Source organism: Falco peregrinus, chromosome 1, assembly GCF_023634155.1.
Source record: "Falco peregrinus isolate bFalPer1 chromosome 1, bFalPer1.pri, whole genome shotgun sequence".
Classification (NCBI taxonomy): domain Eukaryota; kingdom Metazoa; phylum Chordata; class Aves; order Falconiformes; family Falconidae; genus Falco; species Falco peregrinus.
This window is the reverse complement of record NC_073721.1, coordinates 76,027,377-76,047,496: the sequence shown is the minus strand read 5'-3', so window position 1 is coordinate 76,047,496 and position 20,120 is coordinate 76,027,377. Positions and strand designations below refer to the sequence as shown.

General features: G+C 41.9%; 2 protein-coding genes across 3 annotated transcripts in view; one reads left to right on the top strand and one right to left on the bottom strand.

Annotated features, from left to right (window-relative positions):
• Positions 1–897: 897 nt before the first annotated feature.
• The window catches only part of CHRM5 (cholinergic receptor muscarinic 5), a 47,236-nt gene continuing 28,013 nt past the window's right edge, over positions 898–20,120 (bottom strand). The window contains exon 2 of the mRNA XM_005230718.3: positions 898–2,802. Within this exon, the coding sequence (XP_005230775.1) occupies positions 1,136–2,719 (1,584 nt within the window). The 5' untranslated portion in view covers positions 2,720–2,802 and the 3' untranslated portion in view covers positions 898–1,135. The remainder of the gene's footprint in view (positions 2,803–20,120) is intronic.
• AVEN (apoptosis and caspase activation inhibitor) overlaps positions 8,634–20,120 on the top strand; it is a 94,818-nt gene continuing 83,331 nt past the window's right edge. The window contains exon 1 of one of the 2 annotated variants that reach the window (XM_055811409.1): positions 8,634–8,951. In XM_055811409.1, the coding sequence (XP_055667384.1) occupies positions 8,700–8,951 (252 nt within the window). In that variant the 5' untranslated portion in view covers positions 8,634–8,699. Of the gene's footprint in view, positions 8,952–15,933; positions 15,977–20,120 lie in introns of those variants that run through there. The other variant, XM_027777266.2, reaches the window with a different exon arrangement.

Below are 20,120 nucleotides of genomic sequence, written 5' to 3'. Positions count from 1 at the left end.
ATAACATGTTTCTGAACACCCGATGTCGACTAGTTTGTAAAGCTATTTAAAGGTAAAAAGTGGTATGAAAGTGTAAAGTGTCCTTCATAATTTTATAGAAATATTCAAAAATTACTTATAAAAATATTTTTTTTCAGAGGTGCCATTTCTGTCACTGTTTATAATAATTTCATAATATATAGGTAAATGCATAGGGCATGAATACGTATTTTTTCTCTTGTTTTGTATCATTCCATCAGTCATGGAAACTTTTGGGGCAAGGGAAAGCACAAAAAAGAAGATTAAAAATATACTTTAGTGGTGTTGTAAAGTATATAGTCCATGTCCATTATGCTTTACAGTGAGTTCTGATTTGTACCACTGTCACTATTGCATAAAATTTTGAAATTTCCTGCAGAGGCATTGGGAAATGGAAAAATTTGGAGGTACCTGCTAACCATGAAAGTGACTTGCATGATAGAACTGAGACTGGGACTGGCATTTTCCTATATAAAATACATTATCTGTTTCCTTCACTGTAAGCCTTTCCCATGTCTCCATGAAAGTCATCTTTAAAGTGGAATTTTTATCACTATTACATTTTCTTATAACATGTGTGTTCATCCCTAACCATTTAGTATTGGGGATGACAGCATTTCCCCCTTTCCACAGTTCTTGTTTCATTCCAACAGCAGGTGGAAAAGCCTCAAAATAGAAGTAGTATGAGCTCCATTGCTTGGCACACTGAAAACTAAATAGACAATACACTAGAAAGGAAGTATAGGAAGAAACAGTTCTGCACTACCAGGAGATAGATTGGATGACCTGACCTGATAACTGGATGACCATCTCACTCTAATTTCCAGTCCTTTGTAATTTACTCTACATATTCTCAAGATGAAAGAAAAGACAGAAGACCCCAAACATAATAACTTTAATGCAGATCTACTGCATAATCAAAAATTCCCTGTGTTCCTCACAGAAACCACTGACTTCTTTATCCCAAGCACACTACCTTCATGCAAAATTTTACTTTTCTGCAGAATATTTTAACCCCTAGACATATAAAGCAACAGCTTTGAAAAGACAGAATTACAGTCAATTTACTAGGTTACATAAATATCTGTTTTCCCCCTTTTCCCTTATACAAGAGTAATTATGGCAGTTTGGTATTGCCCTGCCAGTATAGTTTCTCTTCCACTTTTTTCTTTTTCCACTGGCAGAAAAGCAGCATCTTAAAAGTTTTCCTGAAAGTTTTGTTACAGAGAGCATAACAAATGGGGTTAACAGTGCTGTTCACATAGCATAGCCAATATCCAAGGTGCCACAGTGTCAAGGGAATGCAGTCAGAGCAGAATGTGGAGATCAAAACCATGATATTGTAGGGAGTCCATGTGATGATAAAAGCCAAAAGAATGGCACTTAAAGTTTGTGCTGCTTTGCGTTCCTTTATAAGAACCATCCGTTTCCTTTTGGTGATTTGGTTATTTACATTTGGATCCATGCTTTTGATGGAAGGATCCTTTGACAGAGCAGCAGAACAAGGAGTTATTTTTACTTTACGGCAACCATTGTTGGCTTGCTGGGTGCCATCAGCCTTAACCACCAACCGGAATTTATAGGCCACACATTTTTTATTTTTTTGTATGTGGCCTTTGGCAGGTGACAAAAAGTATTTCTGGTTCTCAAAATCACTTTCTTCAGGTTGGTCTTTTACAACATCTGTACTTTCATGAAACTCTTCTGTCTTACCTTTAGATGGACTTTTGTAAGTTACTTGGAAAACTGAATCAGTGGCAAGTTTATCCTCCTCTTCTGAAGATGCATAGCTGCTGCAGGTGGTTAACTGGTCAGCCTTAGCCCAGTCGTTACAAGTACTTGCTGCCTGAGAGGCTTTCACCGTAGCTGATGTACTTCGACTAGATGAAGACCAGGAAGCCTGACACCTCTCTCTTTTGACTAAGTTTTGTTGCTTGCAACTGAAGCAAGACTTCAGGAGAGCTTTCTGGGGCTTTATCATCTCAAACTCTGCCACAGATTCTGAACCTTGCAGTTCAGCAAGGTCCTTGGTACGTTTCTCTGTCTCTTTATAGATTCGGCAATACAGAATGGTCATCATGGACACTGGAATGTAAAAAGCAGCAATTGCAGTTCCAAAGGTGATAATGGGCTCATATAAAAACTGGATCTGGCACTCATCAGGTGGTACTGTTCGTTCACCCACAAAATACTGCCAGCACAAGATTACAGGGGCCCACAACACGAAGGAAATTAGCCAAGCCAGACCAATCATGATGCCAGCTCTTTTGGGTGTGCGTTTTGCCCTGTAAGTTAAAGGCCTTGTGATGGAAAAATATCTGTCAAAACTGATGACTAGGAGGTTCATCACTGAGGCGTTGCTAGCTACATAGTCCAGTGCTAGCCACAGGTCACAGGCAAGGCTTCCAAGAGACCAATGGCCTATGAGTATATAGGACGTATAAAGGTTCATAGAAAATATTCCAATGATGAGATCTGCACAGGCAAGGCTCAGCAAGTAATAATTGTTGACAGTTTTGAGCTGACTGTTAACCTTGAAGGATATCATTACAAGAATATTTCCCACTATGGTTATCAAGCTTACAATTGCAGTCACAGTGGCAATAGTAATGACTTCCCAGAGGCTATGCCCTTCTAACTGCTTATGGTTGATGGATGAACTGTTTACAAAAGTAGAATTGCTGAATAAATTTACTTCCATTCTTGTTCTTGGTGTATAGTCATCAGGATCTTAGCACTGTTGCATATTGCTTTCTGTACTCAGAAATATTCTTTTGGAGACAACTGTAAAGATCAAGGGGAAAAGAAAGAAAATGAAAGTAGCTCATTAAATAGCACAGACTTCCATTAGAGTTACCATGAAACACTTGTAAAACTATCAAATTATTTGTGCTCTCTTTTTGCATTTTGATTATTGTTTCCACCATTGAACATAACTAAAACACACAAATGTACTATTTAGGACAAGGTATTCTGGCATCTTATGACCTTTCTAAATGTAATCAAAACAGGTATTGTTTCTTAAGACAGTCATGCCAGCTCATGTATTTTGAATACCTGAGGAGACACCTCACATATTCTTAAAGACAGATATTCAAAGTTTTGCAGTGCAATAAGACAGCGAGTCACTGTGTTGTTTCCTACAGTACTATGTAGAAGACGTGTCAGGATTTCAGAAATTATCTTTGGAGAATTTGGAGAAGTCATCAACAGCAGAAAGAAAGTAAGAGGAAACTGAGGATGCATAGGGAGTTAGGAACCAAGGTGGTATGGTGGCAGCAGGAAACAATTAGATGTTAGAAGTGCTTGAGGCAGTAGAAGGGGAGTCTGAGTTAAGGAAGCAGGCAAGGCCAAGAAGATGCTTTTGAAAAAATAAGTTAGGCAGGAAAGACTTTTCCCTATTAGGAGTCTCAGGACAAAGAAGACTGAGTGAGGCATGGAAGTGCAGTTTGGGTAGTTTAGGTGAGTGAATGGTAGGGCTGAGGATTGAAAAGAGTAAACTGAAGAAGCAGCAGCAATGGATGACCACAGTGACAATGCAACAAACAATTTAATACTCGCATAAGCAGTGAAAGGTGGAAATGTCACTGCTGTCACTCTATTAATTCATGCATGCCTCTGATGTCCATCTTTTCCTACATTCTTCACTGCTGTTTTCTTGTCCCAATGAATGCATGCCTGAATTAGGCAATTTGGTTCTTTCACAGATATCCACTGTTGGGTTTTTTTGAGTTATTCCATCACATCAGATGATGCTAATCAGTTGTTTGATGCTTAATCTTGCTAGACTGTGTAATTTTGGATAGTAGTTAGTTTTTAAAGTCAGAAATGAAAGACAAATTATTAACAGTTTGTTTACTGGGCATCTAGCCAGTATAAAACCGGTAAGACAATCCCCTTTTTTTTCAAAGCAGACACAGGTTCAGCTAAAATTATCACATAAATCACCTATTAAAATCCAACTCTTAAGGCTTTAGGATTTTCTCTGCATCAAATCTCTATTATACGGTCCTCCCTATCCATCCACGCCACTTCTCTGTGTTTTCATCTTCCATCCTAACTCTCAGAACATTATTTTCTTTGGGCTTGGCAAGTGTCTTCTATTAACCGCAAGCTTTCACAGCTTATCCTTTTCCCACATGCCAACATCTATCTTTTGTGTGAAGTAGTTGGGTCCTGTCTTTCAGCTGAATACATCAATATTTTATAGCCACTAGCTGAATTTTCAGAAAAGCATCTTATTTGCTTTCATTGTTCCCTCCCCTTTTGTCCCAGGTCTCCTAAACATCCACAGAAGTATATCATCTTTCTTCTTCAAGCCCTCCCTAATGATTACCTCTTGTGATGAAATTCAATAATGGTGCATCTCCTGGCGTACTGAGACCACTGCCTATCATACTACCTAAAATGGTTCTCCTCCATCTGTGTGTGTCTGTCATCTTCCGTCTTATATTTAGATGTTTGTGCATCTGTATTCTGCTTATACACAGCATACACTGAGCCTAACAACAGGATTCTAGTTCAGCTATAGGCCTTGCAGCCTAGCAATAATCGTAATATATGCATACTGACCATCTGTATGGTTGGCGCCCTACAGCCTCCAGAGCCAGTCTAGCAGCCAAGAATAGCTAAAGTGCCACAGCGTTCTAATGAGCCCCATGCAAGGAAAGACATTTCATCCTGCATTCTGCAAAGACTTCTGCCAAGTCAGAGCTGTCCTGATGGCTGGGCGTGCTGCCTTTACAAATCTTTACACAACCTTGAAGAGCAAGAATTCTTTTAATGTGAAACAAAGGTGTGGAGCAGCTGCATGGCCATGATAGGTAGCTGAGCCATAAGAGATGAATTTGTGTGTCTCTGCTACCTCACGTGGCTTATGCTTTTTTTTTTTTTCCTGCAGACAGTCAGTGCAGTTGTTCTGCATGCCAGCAGCTCCATGTGATTAAATTTTTAAGCATAGCAGTGTGGTAATGGGTGTAGTGTGGCAATGTCAGGGGGCAGTGAGGGCTGGCTGCTCTGCAAGGGAAGGTGAGTCATGGGTGGATCATGATACTAAGGCAGGTGGGAGCAGAGACCCCACCAAGAAGCAGGATGTGGAGCAGCACATTTGATTCATGATCAGGGCCAGAGACAGTGGTCAGGGTCATGCAGAGTCCAGCAATTGCACAGCATGTCCATAGTGATGAGGCAGGTCTGAGACCAAGCCAGAGAGTCCAGTCAGAAGGTCCGAGTCAGGATCTTGTTATAGTTGAAATTGAAATAGCTAGAGTCCGAAATAAATTCACTAAGTATTTATTAAGGCAGGAAAGCAAAAACAGCGCTGGGCAGACGGGGAGTCGCAGCTCCATCCAGGCTCGCAAATTCAGACAAGTAACGCAGCCCTTTTATTCTCAACTTCAAGGCCGGTTTAAACAGTTATGCTCTCAGTCCTGTAGCAAGAAGCTGTACATTACAAACTAAACTATTTTTACACTAAAGTCTAGACGAAGACAAAGTTGTCATAGTAACATGAGATTATGGTTTAACATTGGCCTTGAGGAGGTACATCTCCAACCTCATGGTTAACAGTTAACTCTTTTCTCACCAGACAAAACATTCTCAAATCTGTTACAGCAAGATCATTCCTTTTGTTAAAAACCCCTTTGATCAGCAAATTACCCTTAGTTACTTATTAGAATCTGAGTCAGGATTGAGGTGGTAGGAGACCAGGTGTAGACGTAGCCACTGCCCAGCTGGGATGTAGCACAGATGAGGGCCAGCAGCACAGTCTCAGCTTAAAAGCAGTTGCAAGGGAAAGGAGAGGGAGTCCCTTGCTTCTAGCATTCTTCGCAACAGGCCTGATCAGCAGAGCAGCTGATGTTGGGCTTAGCCAGGTAAACTAACAGCCAACAGTGCTCCTAGAAGGGGCTTGTGCTCTGGGCCTTGACAGCTAATGTATCTGAAACAGTGCCAAGGTTCACAGCCTTTTTGCAAGTTGCAAGATTTCAGCAAAGGCTAGAGATGGTCTTAAAAAGGCACCAGCTATGAATGTTGGGCACATGGATAAACCTCTACTAACTTCCACATTTGCCTGACACCTGGGGCTGAGCAGCTGCTTAGGATGATTATAGGAGATTGTCTGGACTTTCTGCCTTTTTTTGCCAGAAGATGACACTTTTTCTCAGAAGAAAGGACTAGAGGTTGCCCAGACACTGTGGCTTGTGATGCTTTGTCTTTTGGTCACTTACCTTCCCTAACATTATGGTTTAGGAGGAAAGACTGCTGAAGCTACCCCATGTGGTCTGCAGACTTCAGAGCAAGAGCAGAAGGAGAAACTGTTGTCCTGACAGAATTGTTCTTGGTTTGAACTAACGGGCACGAGGAATGCTGGTAATAAGGTATAGAAACTATTATTAGTTTCTAAATAAAAAGCACTTTCATTCTCATCGTGCAAAGCCTTCCCTCCCTCATGGACTAATTTACTGTGATGCCTATAAAAACTGTGATAGTAGCTAAGCTGCTAGTGTGCAAAGATCTCTTCTTGGCATGTTGACCATTGTCATCATCTCTTCATACTCTATCATCTTTTGTCTCACAGGTCTGTGTTAACACTTCACAGTGTTACGTTTTGTTCTCTATTTGTGTAGCATTCAGAGCAATAGTGCCTGTGAGTAGGACTTCCATGTGCTATGGTAACATAGTTTATGTTAATTGTCTATCATAAGAGATGATAATAATAGGAAGATCAAAATTAAATTACAAAATCAGAATGCACATGTACAGTATCATGACTTTGCTATCTGTCTCATAATTATTGATGCATGAACTTCACGCCTGTGAGCTGTAATGATATTTGCTATTTGTTGCCACATATTAGTGATATTTTTTCAATCTATCAGTAAGTATTAATTAATGTGACTTGTTAAATTTGTACATATAGTCAGCTTACAGTTATCTGCAGGCAGATTGTTCATGTCACAGATTAATTGCACCACAGATGCAGGCACAGCTTGGGTTCACCAGATTTTATTAGCTCTCGCTCAGCACTGAGTCTGCCAGACCTGTGCTGGCTGCACAAGGAATCGTTTAGATGCCTTTGCAATGTGCTTGCCAGTGCTGCTCCCTGCCACTTGATTTATTTGCTTGTGCTGCACTGGAGTCATGCTAAGCTAATTTACTGATTCGCTGCACGCTATGCCCCAGAGCTAAGCAGCCTTCACCACAGGTAGTAGTGCAGAGACACTACGGCCCATGATTTCACAGGACAGGAGTTTTGGTCATGTTTTGCTTTAAGGACTACTAGGTTTAAAAACCAGACTGATATTTTAACGCATGTTGTCAAATGACAGCCTGCATGCTCCAGAGAAATTGGGCAAGCTGCTCTGAGGAAACTGGTGAACTTCCCTGAGGACAGCATGGATGCCCACCTAGTTCACGCAGAGCAGGACAAACCAGCCTAGCTGTATGGCACAGGGCTGTTCCCGTGGCTTTGAGTCCTCAGAGCAGGGTGCTCCTCAAGAGGCTGCAGAGTCACTTCATGCACTTTACATGGTGCAACACCCTATCAGCCGGGGCTGGGTTGCTTTTTCCCTCATTTGCTACAGAAAGCTAACTTTGGGTCCTGCACTTGGGCCACAACAGCCCCATGCAGCGCTACAGGCTTGGGGAAGAGCAGCTGGAAAGCTGCCTGGGGAGAAAGGACCTGGGGGTGCTGGTCGGCTGAACATGAGCCAGCAGTGTGCCCAGGTAGCCCAGGCCAACAGCATCCTAACTTGTATCCAAAACTGTGGCCAGCAGGACCAGGGCAGTGATTGTCCCCCTGTACTGGGCACTGGTGAGGCCGCACCTCAAATCCTGTGTTCAGTTTTGGGCCTCTCACTTCAGGAGGGACATTGAGGGGCTGGAACGTGTCCAGAGATGAAAAATGGAGCTGGTGAAGGGTCTGGAGCACAAGTCTTATGAGGACCGTCTGAGGGAGCTGGGGTTGTTTAGTCCAGAGAAAAGGAGTCTCCGGGGAAACCTTATTGTTCCCTAGAACTACCTGACAGGAGGCTGTAGCAAGGGGGGTATCAGTGTCTGCTCCCAGGTAATGAGTGCTAGGACAAGAGAAAACGGTCTCAAGTTGCTGCAGGGGAGGTTTAGATTGGATATTAGGAAAAATTTCTTCACTGAAAGGGTTTGTCAAGCATTGCAACAGGCTGACCAGCAAGGTGGCTGTGTCACCATCCCTGGAGGTGTTTAAAGACTCATAGATGTGGTGCTTAGGGACATGGTTTAGTGGTGGACTCAGCAGTGCTGAGCTAACAGTTGGACTCGATCTCACAGGTCTTTTCCAACCCAAATGATTCTGTGATCTATATGGCTGTAGCTAAGAGCGCTGTTTTCTAACCATTAAACGCATTTCGGTTTGCTTTGAGTACATGTGGAAACCTGTTTGTTACGCCCCCTTGCCCGCTGAGATCTGCGGAGCGCACGGGGCCGGCGCCGCCGCGGCCCCGCCGGGAGGAGCCGGGCAGAGCACGGGCCGCCGCCGCCGGGGAGGCCGGGCCCGCTGCCGAGACCCGCCGCCGCGCTCTGCCGCCGGCGCCGCAGGTAGGGGGAGCTGCTGAGGGCGCGGGCGCCGCCATTTCCCTCAGTCGCCCTCCGCGGGCGGCCTCTTTCCGGGAGTAGGCGGGGACCGGTGGGCACGGGCCGGCCCGGCCATGCAGTGTGAGCGGGGTGGCAGCCGGCCCCGCAGGGAAGGCGGCCGGCACGGCCGGCGGCGGCCAGGCGGCGCGGAGAGGGCGGCCGAAGCGGCGACTGAAGGAAGCGGCAGGGACGGCCACGGGCGCGGAGGAGGCGGGGGCCGGGGAAGAGGCGGCGCTCACGGGCAGCGAAGAGGCGGGGGCCGGGGCAGGCGAGAGCCTCGAGGTCGCGGGGCAGCGCCGCCGCCCGCCGCCCACCAGCACCGGCGGGTAAGCGGGAGGAGCGCCCGCCCTGCGCGGCGGCGGGGGGAGGCGGGGCGCCGTGCGGCCGCCGCGGTGGGGGCGCAGCTCTTCCCTTTCCCCTGCTCCTCCCCTCCGAGGCTGGGCCGGGCCGGCAGCTGCGCCCCGCGGCCGGGAGCTGGAGGTGGCGGCGTGCAGGCGGCGAGGCCGCGGGGTGCAGCGAGGGGGGGGGCCCGGGCCTGCCAGCGTGACCTCCCCGGGCCGCCTCGGCACCTGCACCAGCCCTCTGCCCCCCGCTTCCACCCCGAAACAGCAGCAGCCGGCACCTGCGTGCTCTAGTGGAGAAACAGATGGGGATTTTCTGGCCGAAATACATTTTTATAATTCTGTGCTGAAAACTAGAAGTCTCGTTTGAAAAACGCATCTGAAAAATACATCTCTCTGTGCCAACGGAAATGAAGAATTGCTGAATATTTTTTGGCACAGCTGATGAGAAGTGGAGATGAGCTTGTGTCTTGTCTAGCCTGTGGTGTTAGCGGTGAAGCATTGGTATCTGATTCACTGGAACGCGTATTTGTCATTCATGCAACTTGATGGTTGTGCTTCGACCAATTATAAAGTGTTTTAGCAGATTAAAAGTAGCACAGACATGCCTAAGAGTACCACAACTACACCTTCAGTTTCCTGTGGAGATGTTAAAATGCTTTCTGCAACACACTGTGGTGTGAGATCAATACTGTGCCTTTAAAAACAGTTTCCATTTATAAATGCTTTGACAGGCCTACATTCAGACTGTCTTGCTTTCGTTAGGGTTGTTGCAACGTGGAAACCATGGTTGTCCCTGGACTGGCAAAAGATCACAACCCAGTGCTGATTGGTGTTGGCAGCACTGGGAGTCCTAATGGAGATGAACCAGCTGCTCCCCTGTTTTCGGCATCATGTTGATTAGATTCACTTTGACTTTTATGATGCCATGGCTTTGATTTGACCCAGCCAGTGTTTTATCTATATTAGAACTCCCATGGTTGCTGATGGATTTAAAAAATGTAAAATATTCATCCCTCTTGTCATTGTATTTAGATACATTTTTGCACTCCTGGTTTGGGAGATAGAAGATGCAGCTGGATTGGTACTGTTACCTAGAGCACTGGTCAGTAATTTCATTTGTAAGGGATATAAATTGCCAGTTCATACTGATGTGTACAGACAGGTTTGGATTCTGTATGTGAAACAATGGAGGCGGGGGGGGGGGGGGGGGGGGCGGGGAATTCAGCAGGGTTTTCAGAAGGAAACTTATATCCCAAACTGTTTTTTTGTTTTGGTTTTTTTTTGTTTTGTTTTTTTTTGTTTGTTTGTTTTCCCAAGTCATTCAACCACTTCCTACTAAGTTGAAATACATTTATATCTGTGTTCTCTCTGGTACTTTTGACCCAGCAGGACCCACTTCATAATTTAGCAGGTGTACTCAGGAAGGGAATCACGTTGCATGCATATTTTGTCCAGATTGTTGTTTGAAGTATTTCAGGAAGCAGTTGAAAAAATATCTTCTGGGACAATTAACAGTATGTTTTGCCTGATCGCTGTGTTATTGACTGATATGCTCTTCATCGTAGTCTACCACAGTGACTTTATTTTTGGCCAAGGCTAATACGAGTTGGGTCTTTAAATGAGAAGTAATAGCTAAGATTTTCCCAGAATGCCACTAAAGAGTGTTTAAGCCTAATGCTTTTCCTGTACTGGAGGCTTCTGGTATTAAGTACCTCATGGTCTCTTAGCACACCTGCCACAAATCTTGTGTTTAGCAGCTTGGACAGGACTGGCTTCCAGCAATCCATCCACATAGCATCAACAGCTGTGCCAGCCTGCAGCTGCTGCTGTCTAGTGTTAAATCTGAGCCAATCTCACAATCTACCCCTTCTGAAACAGGGAGGATCTCCTTTTGCCTCTCCTTTCTTCCATCTGCATGGTCAGGCATGGTTTCCTGTACTGTCTGATGTGTGCTCGACCATATTTTCTGAACAGATTCAGGTCTTACCTGGCAAGAAATTGCCCACTTTTATTCTCATTTCCTTGGTGTTCACTCTGTTCAGCCAAGTGACTTGTTTAACACAAGTGCACCCACTCAGTGAGAGGGTGTTTGGCTCAGAGTAAGTGGTTTGGGTGAGAGGAGACCCTGCTGTCTTTCAGCAACAGAGGTCAGATCTTCTCAAGTGGTGATGTGTGAATTGCAGACCTGGCGAATCATGAAATAATACAGGGAATGTGGGTGGCCTTTCTACATCACTTTCCATATCGTGTGCTGAGAAGCTAGAGTCTTCTCTGAAAATATCTGGTGAGGGTTTTTTTTTGGTTTTGTTGGGTTTTTTTCCCTGTCTTTCTGAAATGAGCCTTAAAGTTCTGTGAAGGGAGGCTAAGGACACTGTTATATTGTTTTGCAATAATTAGGATTTCCAAGGGTGATTCTAGCTCTTTTGCTTTCTAGGGTAAAAATTGTGGAGGATTACACTCTGTGTTTCTACGCTGCTGGTGTAAACTTGGCATTTTGGAGGGATTTTCCTACTAGATTTGGATCATTCTAGCATTGTATAATCAGGATGTAGATGACCTGGTATTCTTTCTTGAAAATTATTTTAAGTCTAGGTTCTTCTATAGTTTTAAAGCTATGCTAAATTTATAGTTTTATTTGTTTATACCCCATTTGTTTATAAAACTGTTGCTGCTAAGCTTGATATTTAGGTAATTATTTCTGGAGCTTTTGTTGTTGCTTGAGAAGTTTCTTCTTTATTGTGTCTTCAACTATGAAAAGCTTTATGACAAAATCTACATCAAATTGTATTAAAGTAACCGAGTTTGCATTTGTTGAGCCTGTTATGGACAGAGCAGTAAAATGCAAGTAAAATTATAGGCGAATAGATTCAGTACAGTGTAATAAGGTTGTAAATAAAACCAAACTTCATTAAAACCTCTTGGGAATGCCTAACATTTTTTTACAGTGAAGTAGCAGTTGGCATTAAATTGCATAATATTTCAGAGTATTTCTTAGTCAATTGCATTCATTTAAAACGGCTATTCATCTTCAGTATTTGTGTTTTGGATGTTTTAATTTAGTGGTTCCTAAGCTTGTGTTTGAAGCTACAGGAGGACATTATTTCTGACCTGTACAACAGGGAAAAGTGTAGTGGTGGCATGTTTGCTTCTTGGTCTTTTGTGGTCCAGTGAAGGCTGGACACCACTTTGTGTTTTACACTACTGTAAGTGCACTGTAATCCTTTGTTTTTGGTAATAGGTGATCAGCTGTGCTGCTTGCAAAGCCTGTCAAGACTTAGACTTAGTACTTGCTGAGTCAGTTCTCCCCTCCTCTACTGGGTGCTAATGTAGAAGGAGATCAGGGTGCTATTTCTTAAAAAATAATTATAAATTACTTAAGTCATACCCTGCATGGTAGATCCAGCTGTGGATCAGTCTTAAAGATGAGATTTCATTTCTTTTGAGGAAATAGCTCTCTAAGGAACTCCCCAGCTCTGCTCTTGAAAGAAGATGCAGGCTGTTTCAAACATGGAATTGTTTTAGAAACTGTGGGAAAAGTGTTCTTATTCCTTGTTCAGAGGAAAAAGGATCTTGCAGTCGTTACATCTTTTTTGTAACTAGTGTGCATGTTGATTTCACTGCCTTGTTTACTGAAGGTTTTGGTCCTCCCTTCAGAAATGAATCTGTGTCTAATTATGACCAGCTGGTTTACCAAATGGCAGATTTCTTTGTAGATCTGTCATCTTGAATAATTTTCTGTTGTTTCTGTCTGCTTTAAGTCATCTATTCTATGCTAAATAGAACACATTTGAAATTATTAATTTTTAGTAAAGTAATGTGGAATTACAATGCTTAAAGGTCCGATTGACCTTGGCCCAATGCTATCTCCTGCTTTTATTCTAACGCCTCTAACTTACTCAGAATTTTATGTACTGTCAGAGTTTTAAAATTGTTCCAGTTTATCATTGGGCATGATACTGGGTTTTATTTTCATTGTTCTTGTCCACATCCTTTTATGAGTAGTTTAAGGAAACTTTCTTTTGTCTTTTCTGTTTATTACAGTTGAAATTTACAAAGTATCCTTTTAACTTCCTTTTCAGTGATACACTGAGTGTACATGTGATGCTGCTGTTACTTCAGTGCAGCTGGAATTAGGAAGTCAGTTTCAATGGTCCTTTCCTGGCTTTGCGCACTGGTTGCAGTAAACACTTTACTGTTAATGAATGGAGGTTAACAGACTGTTTCTAGTGCAGTCTTTCATACTTCTGGTTAGTTTCATGGTGACATCACACTTATTTAGTGTTTATTATATCTTCATTCTTGTGGTCCCTGATCTAAGAGACCATCTAATGCTGTTAGCATCAGATAAAATTTTCCTATTCAGTGTGAGTTAAAGCTTTACAGTCTAAACAACTGTAAAAAGCAACCTGTTCACAGGCATGGTAACAAAAGCTTGGATTTTTCAGACACAGATACATTTGATTTCGTTTAGAACACTAACAGAGCTTGTGCAGATAGAGGAATAGATTTCTGGATCTTGAACACAATAAACCCTTTGATGTTTTATGTTAATGTTCTCAAAAGGAATTAGGAAAAAACTTATTAAATTATTGTACATCAATTTATGAACTGCACTTAATTACTAGTGAGGAGTGAAGAGCTTCCTTTCTCAGGAGTTTCTCTACTGTCATAAGGTGTGAAGAGGCACAAACTGATTGTGAATGAAGTGTGGATTATTTTATTTTGAGTGTATTGATTTAGATTAAGCATCTTGAAAAGTATGTGAACAAGTGTGAACAACAACTTCTTTAGGGTTGGTTCAGTGTCAAACTGGTGTTTGTTAAATGGGATTCTGCAAGGTTTCATTCTGTATGTGCCTATGTTAAGTGTTTCTATTAATAATTCTGATGAAGGACTAAAATATACAGTGTTAAAATTTGCAGACAGTGCTAAACTGGAAGGGTGGGCAGGAGGGTGGAGCACAGAACAGTCTCAACAAATGGGAGAAAAAGCCTGCAGTAAGGTGTAATTCAAGGTCAAATATAACACTACTACGTTTATGTGGGAAAAATGCAGAGGTGTGTGACTGGTTAAGCTGCAATTTTATAGAAGGGAGCTGGCAGTTTAATGGATGAGGAGGTATCAATTAGCAATGCAGTCACACTGAAGAACTGGTTCTGCTTCTTCAAGGTTTGGACCAGCTGGGGAAAGTTCAGAGGGAGGGAATGAAGAAAGATGTGAAGTCTAGAAGATGTGACCTAGGAAGAGAAGTTGAAGGACCTGGTTCTCTTTTCTCTCTCTCTTCCTGTCCCCCCTGCCCCTTTTCTTTTTTTGTCTGGTGAAGGGGACACTGGTACAGCCTGGATAGCAATGTTTCGTTAAGCAGAAAGGCAAACATGCGTTTTAGGCAGGACAAGAAGAAAAACATTCAGAAGGAGGAGGCTTAATTTGGGCATTAAGGATAAAACTTGAGACTGAAATGGTGGATAGATTGTGTAATGCATTGTGTAGGAAGTACATGGAGATCAGTACAGAAAAACGATGTTAAAGGTTTTAAGAACATGGTGAAGGTTACTGAGCCTACTCAGTAGAGCTGCTGTATAACCACTTGTCACAGCCCTATTTTTTTCTTCTGTTTTTTCAAGGCTGTCTTAGCAATGGAAAATAATAAATGTTTTTTATCCAGCCAAAGTGAATTTATTCTTTTAAGTTTCTAGACATTAGAGAAATCCACTTTTCGCAGCTCTGGGGACTGCAATGTTTCATAATAATCCCTGACTCTTTAGCGTGGAATGATTTAGTGATATTTATTATTATTCGTTTATCATATTTTACCAACTTCCCTGCTAATTCAACTTGAAACACTTTTAGTGAAAGCATTCCATTACACAGGTGAACGTGCAGCATCATTGCTGCATAACAGCTTCATGTCTGACTTTGGGTGGGTTTTTTTGGTAACTTCTTTGGAAAGAGCACTTAAATGCTTTTGTTCCTCTATTTTCCCCCTCTGGTCTCTGGGGCAGTAATTTGGTAACTTTCAAACAGCTTTTTTTATCAGCTCTGTATTTTGTTAATTGTATGAAATCACATCTTTCAATTGTTACCTTATTTAGATATAGTTATCCCATAAAATGGAGTGGATTTTGGCCAGAGGAAATGTAAATTGTGTAATACCTTGAATATTGGGGAGGCTTTCCCAAGGACTTCCCATCTTATTTAACTGAACATGTTAGAATTTAGGGAAGAAGTAAAACCTACGGTTTTAAGAAGCCGTCCATCCATCTTAAAATGCGTTTTGGCCACGGTGCAGTGCTGGTGGTGACCAGCAGGTGGCGCAGGTGGCCCGTCGGCCCGCGCCGGCGGCTCCCGGGCTGCTCCGGCACGGCCGGCCGCCCTCGGGCGAGGGGGAGCCCGCGCTGGGGGATGGAGGGTCGGGGTGCCTGCACGTCGTGGCAAGGGAATGTTTTTCTCGTCTGTTTTCTGAACGTATAGCGGAACGTTGGAAAATCACACATCTGTGATTCGCACACACATATATAATTCATTAGGACTCGCTCCTGGATATTTGTGCCAAACACAATTCTCACGGGCAGTTATTTGTAGGAAGTTAGTAATCCTCAGCTAAAAGAATCATGTTGTGCTACAGGGATGTGTGGCTGGGCCCAGAGAACATCGTATAGGGTTTTATATGGGTACATCAAGTGAGAGATAGTAGGTATTTATGTTGAAGGACAAAATTTGTAGAAGTGATGAAATTTGATCAAAAAATTATTCCACACAGTACTGCTTCTGGTTTCCTCACAAAAGAAACTGGGTAGTTTCGGGAGCCCTGTTATGGGTTTCCAGCCAGTCTAATGGTGCTGCACAGCCTTTGTAGCTATCAGGTTTCACTGTATTTTAAAGAAACGAAAAAAATTGCTGATTATTGATTCAGTGGTGATTTAGGGCCTTATTATAAGTAAGAGGAATATTTCTTACAGGTTTGCATAATCAAAGGATTTCAAGCCTGTGTGATTCAGTGTTCTATGGTAAGACATAGCAGGGGGTCCATTTCCCACTGTTCTCTTTCAGGTATGTGATTTCTCTGGTTTTTTATGTGCATGTGAGTTTTCTTTTTCTTTCTTTCTTTCTTTTTCTTTTTTTTTTCTTCTTTTTTTTTTTAATAAGGCTTTAACTTTTCTGCACGTAGACTTACTAATACATCCTGCTGGTAAGACCTGTACATCTACTGGAGTATGTGAGAATCTTGCCTCAAGGTCCTGTTTCTATTCCTGCTTCACTTTTCCCAGAGGATAACCGTACAATTATAGGCTTTACAGACTTTCTCTTTAACCCTGGAATAGCCAGCATCTTTGTCTTGTAGAGAATAGTGATGATTCTGGGCCAGAGCTCTTCCTAGGCTACTGCTCTGTCACTGGCATGTTGTGAGGCCTTCAGCTTTTTCTGATTGCTTGACAAACTATGGGTTTGGGTTTTGGTCGTTAACTTTCTTAATTTTTATTTTTTTACTTTCTGTATTCTGTTTCAGGCTGTACTACTCAGGTAATGCTGCTTTGCTAAGGTCACTGGCTTACTATGTTCCTGTTACTTTACTTCGTAACAGCAACAGAAGCTCAGGTGATCCCATGCTCCTTATTTCTTTTCCTTCCACTTCCCCGTAATTCTTAGCAAGGGTGTTGAAAGATTATTGTCTCAGAGTAAAATTTATTTATAGAGATAACTTAAAAAATGAATTGTGCCAATGAGAGAAGTTAGTTCCTTGAGTATTTTTGGCATGGCTCTTAGTTTGAGTTCCTGTCAAGAATGGGGATTTTGGTGCAAATGTGCTTTGTGGGATACACTTGAGTGTAATATTGGTGGACTCAAAGTGGTTTCCCTCCTGATGGAACCAGAGTTGAAGTTGTCCGCCTGTTGTCCAGACAGTTGAGCATTGTCTGGAGCTCACCGCTGAAAAATGGGTGCAAAGTTCTCCTGCAGTTAGTGTTCTGTATGCACCTAGAGCTGGCAACCAGTACAGACTGTTGCAAGTAAAGATGTGATGTGCACATGAAATCCTGGGATAACAGAGCATCCCAACAACTACAACCCACCCCTCCTTTACGTTGTTGGTAATTTGGATGTGTTTGCACTTCCAGCAAGTTCTAAATGGTTCTTAGAGCTTGTTCACAGTAGTTAACTGTAGGATCAGTCCATCATTGTGCGGTAGCTTTTACTTTTTAGAATTATACTCTAGACCAATGGCAAAATAAAATGACGTTTTAACATCTTGGGTTTTTTAAGTATGGCATTAGGGTGTCAAGGATCTCAGACAATGATTCTTCACTACTTTATGTTGTTGTTGGGTTTAGGGAAGCCCATCCTTTAAGACTATTTAGGAAAGTATCTTTCAGAGGATTCCCCTGCTACCTCCCTCCAAAAGAAAGTTGGTGATGAATGAGGAGGGGGTGTCTGAGGTTTGAGTGCTGATCTCTAAAATGTCTGCACTTGATAGGTTTACATCTGTTTGTGTAGAATTATTTGAGCCTTGTTTAATGACAGACTTTACAGATGTTCTGTCTAGATAGGAGTCATGTTTTTTTCTTCATATCTAAGTAAGTTTGAACGTAAGAACTTGTCAGGATCTAGACTACTTCTGTTATTTCAGGTTAGGTTTCTGCAACTGCAATGATGCTTTTGAGGGAGGAAACTTTGGTTAGATTCTTTATCTACAAGTCACATATTGTAGAGGACTATAGTTCACACCAGGTCATAGTCACATACTAATGTTTGAATTACCCATAAAACATTTCAAAAATCAATGGTGAGAAATATCATTTGCTATTGAGGTTAGTACGACATCTTCTAGAACTGTACTTTGCAAGCATTGGAAAAGTAACAGTTTTATGTAAAAACTTCAAGCACAAGTCTCTTTCTAGCTGCATGAGCTGTTTTTCGCTTTGACTGGAGCATCATTCCTGTTATGCACAGGTTTCAGAATAGGATGTCTCTCTTGGCTAATTCTATCTTTAGCTAACCCAAAGTGATGAGTTCCAGTATCCAACATTTATGAAGCAGTCTTAGGATTTCATCCCTCTTTCAAAAATTCTCATCCTGTACGATAAAGACTAAAAGCTTTTTTCTTCATGCTACCTGTTCTCTCAGCTGCCCTCTCTGCTAATTAAGCATCTCTTTAGCTTTGGTAGATCTCTCTAAAGGTCATCAATAGAGCAAACTAGTGAAGAGGATTACAGGGATATTTTTTCTCTTTTCATGAAAGAACCTCTCTTGAGGCTTTTCCTCCCTTATTCTAAAGGGTGATGGGGGGAAAAAGCACATTAGCCTTTTCCTTTTTGCCTCAAGTTGAGAAAAACCTGTTTATAATAGAAACTTGAACTTGTACTGGAAAAGTTGTGATGTCTAGGTGAGTGATAAGGAAGTAAATTGTTTCTGTTAATGACAAGGAATGCTTAAAAATCATTGGAGGGTCACTACAAATTAATAGGTAAATACGCTAATATCATAGAATCATAGAATGGTTTGAGTTGGAAGGGACTTTGAAGATCATCTAGTTCCAACCCCTGCTGCTACAGGCAGGGACACCTTCCACTAGATTGGTTTGCTGAAAGCTCCATCCAACCTAGCCTTGAATGCTTGCAAAGGTGGGGAATCCACAGCTTCGCTGGGCAGCCTGTTCGAGTGCCTTGCCACTCTTAGTGAAGAATTTCTTCCTAGTATCTAATCAAAATCTGCCCTCTTTCAGCATAAAGCCATTGTCCCTCATCCATTATGGGAAGACTGTGAACATAGAAACATGTGTATGACCTCATACCTATTAATACTTTTGAAGAAATAATTTAAAACTTACCCTGTAATGGGTGTAACTGTAATGATGGAACAGATTTAGCATTGACAATACTATTTACTCATTAGTACTGTTGAAAAATCATGCAGTGCAGTGCACATAATATTAAATATCTTTTTTTTTTTTTTTTTTTTTGTCTTTGCATTTTATTAGGAGTAGTCTGGAAAAAAAACCAAAGCATTAAAGCAAAAGGATTTTCAAATACCTGTACTGACTTGTTGAATCTGGCTGCCAAGAACTGTGATTAAGTGACTTTTACAAATGCTTGTTTTCTGTTGAATAATTGGAAGGGGAAAAAATCTTATCTAAATTATGTGAAACCCTGAAGGAGGATATATAATTAAAAGTGGTTTAATTATTTTCAGTGAGACAGGAAAGCAGATTGATGCGCTTATCCGTAATAATTGTTTATTTTCATGCCTTATTGTATCCTTTGTTAGCCACTGAAGAATGCTGCTTATGATGCAGAAAAAAATGTCTCTTAATGAAGTAATGTATTATTTTTGGATTTCTCAAAATATATAGCAAAATCATCCTTGTGTCTGCCAGTTTACATTAGAATCAGCTTGTGCATAAACTTACAGAGCCATTAGCACTGATGCTGCTTTGTAAAAAGGCAGTCAGTGGACACAGAGCCTGTTTTAGATACAGAGGGTGCATAATGAAAAGGTTTCAGTCTGCAATGGGTAGTGAAGGATCTGGAGAATGTGGAGAAAAGAAACAAGTTCAAACTGTGGTCTGTTTTCTTCCCAATTTCAAATACGAAGTGCAGTCAAGTTTTTTTCACTTCTCAGATAAGTGCCCTGCCATCAGACTTTAAATACTTTTTGAACTGAATTTCCCTCCATTCCTTGTTTTCAGTCCCTTTTGTATTTTATGTAAAAACATGATATTGTCATAAAGGTAGAGCAGGGAATGAAAGAAAGAATCATGTGAAGTGTTATGCATTTTTTTTCTTTGTTTTTTTTTTTTTTTTCTTGTGTGTTTGTGGGTGGTGGTTGGGCATCTGCATGGTGCATAGGCCACCAGCTTCTTGAGTTCTGCTGTTAGGAGTGTCCATTTGCTGTACAAAGTAGAATAGGTCTGGCTGAGAAAACAGGCTAGATAACCCATTTCAGAGCATGTAGAGTCACTGTATTCTTGAGGGATGTAGGAGATGCCACTAGAAATGCCTTTGTGCAGAGAAGGGAACTGAATTTATTTACACTTTCTGGATAAAATACTGTAGTTCTGCAGTAGCTGAATAAACATAATTGTATGTATTTACATTCTCTTTGAAATGTTTTGCGGCTTCCCCCTCTCTTATGCCCCAGTCTCCATCTATTCTCAGG